Below are 2,684 nucleotides of genomic sequence, written 5' to 3' on the forward strand. Positions count from 1 at the left end.
TTATGTCCAAAACTTCCTAACAAGACCCTATATATATATATAGGGTCACTAATCCCAAAAAATTAACAAAAAGTAAAAATACCACATTAGGGCAACAAGAGGGTATAATTTCTTTTTTTTTAAATTTTTTAAATCATTTTTTAAAATTTTTTAAACTCTACGCAAAGTCTTCAAATCTTCAAATCTTCAACATTCAAATCTTCAAAATTCAACATTCATATCTTCAAATCTTCAAATCTTCCCTTCAAATCTTCAAATCTTCAACATTCTTCAAATCTCTTTTCATTCAAATCTTTAAATTTCAAATTTAAATCTTCAAAACTTCAACATTTTTTCAAATCTTTAAATCTTCAACATTCAAATATTCAACATTCAATATAATAAATTATAATTTACAAAATCAATACCGAGAATATCGAATGTCAACAACTCGATTAAAATGTCCCAAAAAAAATAACACATATCAATAGGAAAATGAAGTCAACAACCTATTAAAATGTCAACAACTAAAAAAAAATACCTATAATTCCCTATCAAAGAGAATATCAATTCAACAACTCTATTAAAATGTCCCAAATAAAAAATAACACTTATAATTCACATATCAATATCAAAATATCGAATGTCAACAACTCGTATTAAAATGTCAACAACGAACAAATAACACTTATAATTTACATATCAATACGAGAATATCGAATGTCAAAAACTCATTAAAATGTCAACAACACAAATAAAATTATAATTTCATATCAATACCAGAATATCAAGTCAACAACTCATATTAAAAAGTCAACAACTAAAAATAACACTTATAATTAAGTCAACGAAAATGTCAATAACAAACATTTATATAACTACGACAACAACAAAAATTTTTTACAAAAACGATGTCAACAACAAACTTTATTTAAAACTATTATGTCAACAATAACATTTCAAAATAATTAATGTCAACGAAAATATTTTAGTAACGACGTATATTATTTATTTCAACCCAAGTCAACAACAACATTTTACAAAAAATTTATGTCAACAACAAATATATTCATGTCAAGATAATTATTTATGTCAAATACGATGTCAACAAAATATTTTTAAATAATTTATGTCAACAACAAATATTTTCATGTCAATGATCGGGATAAAACAAAAATTTTTCAATTAATCAAGATTTTGGGCATGAAATATATTTTCAAAATTAAAATGATCCTTCGATAATGAATAGACTTAATGTGGGAAATGAAAAGTATTTACAACCTAGAAAAGGGGGAGATTGATCTCCGCAAGCTCTTATCCAGCATGTAGTGTCACGTTCTATTGAAAACAAATACCAAAAGGCTCCAAGCACCTAAAAATGGACCAAAAGAGACAATTAGAAGATATAATAAATCCCAACTCAGAAGCTTATTAGATAGACTTACATGACTGGCAAGCATGTAAAGGAAAAGGTTGAAGGCAGCTCCAGCCCATGCTATTTCAGTAAGTATGCCAGAAGTTCTTGTGACTTCTTTATACAGAGGATAGACCCGGAGAAACCTTGGTTTTGAAATAAAACCACAAATTTCAACAAATTCTTGGTGTTCAAAGATCTTGCTCCCCTCATCTTTGGAATGATGATGAGAATTGCAATCTGGAAAGTTATAGATAACCGGATAAGAACGACAGATTCTAAAGACAAAATCTATGCAGCGATAAAAAAAAATGGCATTATACAAGTTCATTGAATAGTTAAAGAGAAGCTCTTTAACTAAGCTAAGCATTTCTTCAATTGTATGGAGTAATTGTTATGTCATACCTGCGGAAGTGGAAGAACTGTGAGAATATCAATTATAAAGTATGATGTGAGATATCTTTTTGCTATTTTCCAGGAATCTTCAACTAGGACTCCTCTTCCAAATACACGTGAATAAGGATCAATGAAGCAGGCACGAAATTGGAAAATAATATGTGTGAGATAAAAGATATCCGTAAAAGATCGTAGAATGCTAGCAGCAATCTCCAATTTCTCGTCCAAATCAAGGCATTTCTTTTCTCCATCGATAATAGGAATGTAGAAAAACAAGGGATCCAAGGAGATAGCAATCAGACAAGACAAGACAAAAATCTTGTTCCATTTCTGAAGAAATGGTCCTTGAGGATCAAGAGTTTTCCTCCTAGGTCCCTCATCATCTGTCAAAAACCTCTTCAAAGAGAAAGATCTTATTGATCCCTTGAACCTCCTGATTCTATCAGATCCAGCTTCTACACCCCTACGAAATTTGTCTGAAATTGAGTATGCTACTGAATTCAATCTGCATACAGATTAATAAGATCCGGAAAAATCAATTGAATCCATCTCTCCTCCTCTAATTGAACACAAAATACGATCTGGAAGCTCGAGAATCCACGAAATCACACTCCTATCCTTCTGATTCTGGAAAATCATTTACAGAACAAAGCAATTGCTCGTCACCAACATATTGCAAGCCCTAGGAGTCGGAATCGTGCTCGGCACGATCTACATCAACATCGGATTAGACAAATCGGGGACCGAGAAGCGATTAGGTCTCTTTGCGTTCACACTCACCTTCCTCCTCTCCTCCACCACAGACAATCCTCCTCCGAGAAGCCTCCAGCGGCATCTACCGTCTCCCCTCCTACTGAATCGCCAACACGCTCGTCTTCATCCCCTACCTTCTTGC

The 2,684-nt window shown here is 32.2% G+C and overlaps 1 protein-coding gene across 1 annotated transcript; it reads right to left on the minus strand.

Moving 5' to 3' along the window:
* Window positions 1-1,270: 1,270 nt before the first annotated feature.
* LOC125199676 (cyclic nucleotide-gated ion channel 1-like) lies at window positions 1,271-2,624 on the minus strand. The gene is made up of 4 exons (XM_048097616.1): window positions 2,570-2,624; window positions 1,799-2,265; window positions 1,425-1,633; window positions 1,271-1,351 (listed from the first exon to the last, which is right to left on the minus strand). The coding sequence occupies exons 1-3, from the start codon at window positions 2,622-2,624 to the stop codon at window positions 1,475-1,477; spliced, it is 681 nt and encodes a 226-aa protein (XP_047953573.1). The 3' UTR covers window positions 1,271-1,351; window positions 1,425-1,474.
* Between the last annotated feature and the right edge of the window lie 60 nt (window positions 2,625-2,684).

Source organism: Salvia hispanica, unplaced genomic scaffold (genome assembly GCF_023119035.1).
Source record: "Salvia hispanica cultivar TCC Black 2014 unplaced genomic scaffold, UniMelb_Shisp_WGS_1.0 HiC_scaffold_624, whole genome shotgun sequence".
Lineage (NCBI taxonomy): Eukaryota > Viridiplantae > Streptophyta > Magnoliopsida > Lamiales > Lamiaceae > Salvia > Salvia hispanica.

What these genes read in the sequence shown, in the direction of transcription:
- LOC125199676 (XM_048097616.1), bottom strand. Translation starts at nt 2,624, where the DNA reads ATGCCGCTGGAGGCTTCTCGGAGGAGGATTGTCTGTGGTGGAGGAGAG. An exon ending in TGGTGGAGGAGAGGAGGAAG is followed by an intron (nt 2,266 to 2,569) that starts GTGAGTGTGAAC and finishes ACTCAATTTCAG; the next exon opens with ACAAATTTCGTAGGGGTGTA. An exon ending in CAGTTCTTCCACTTCCGCAG is followed by an intron (nt 1,634 to 1,798) that starts GTATGACATAAC and finishes ATAACTTTCCAG; the next exon opens with ATTGCAATTCTCATCATCAT.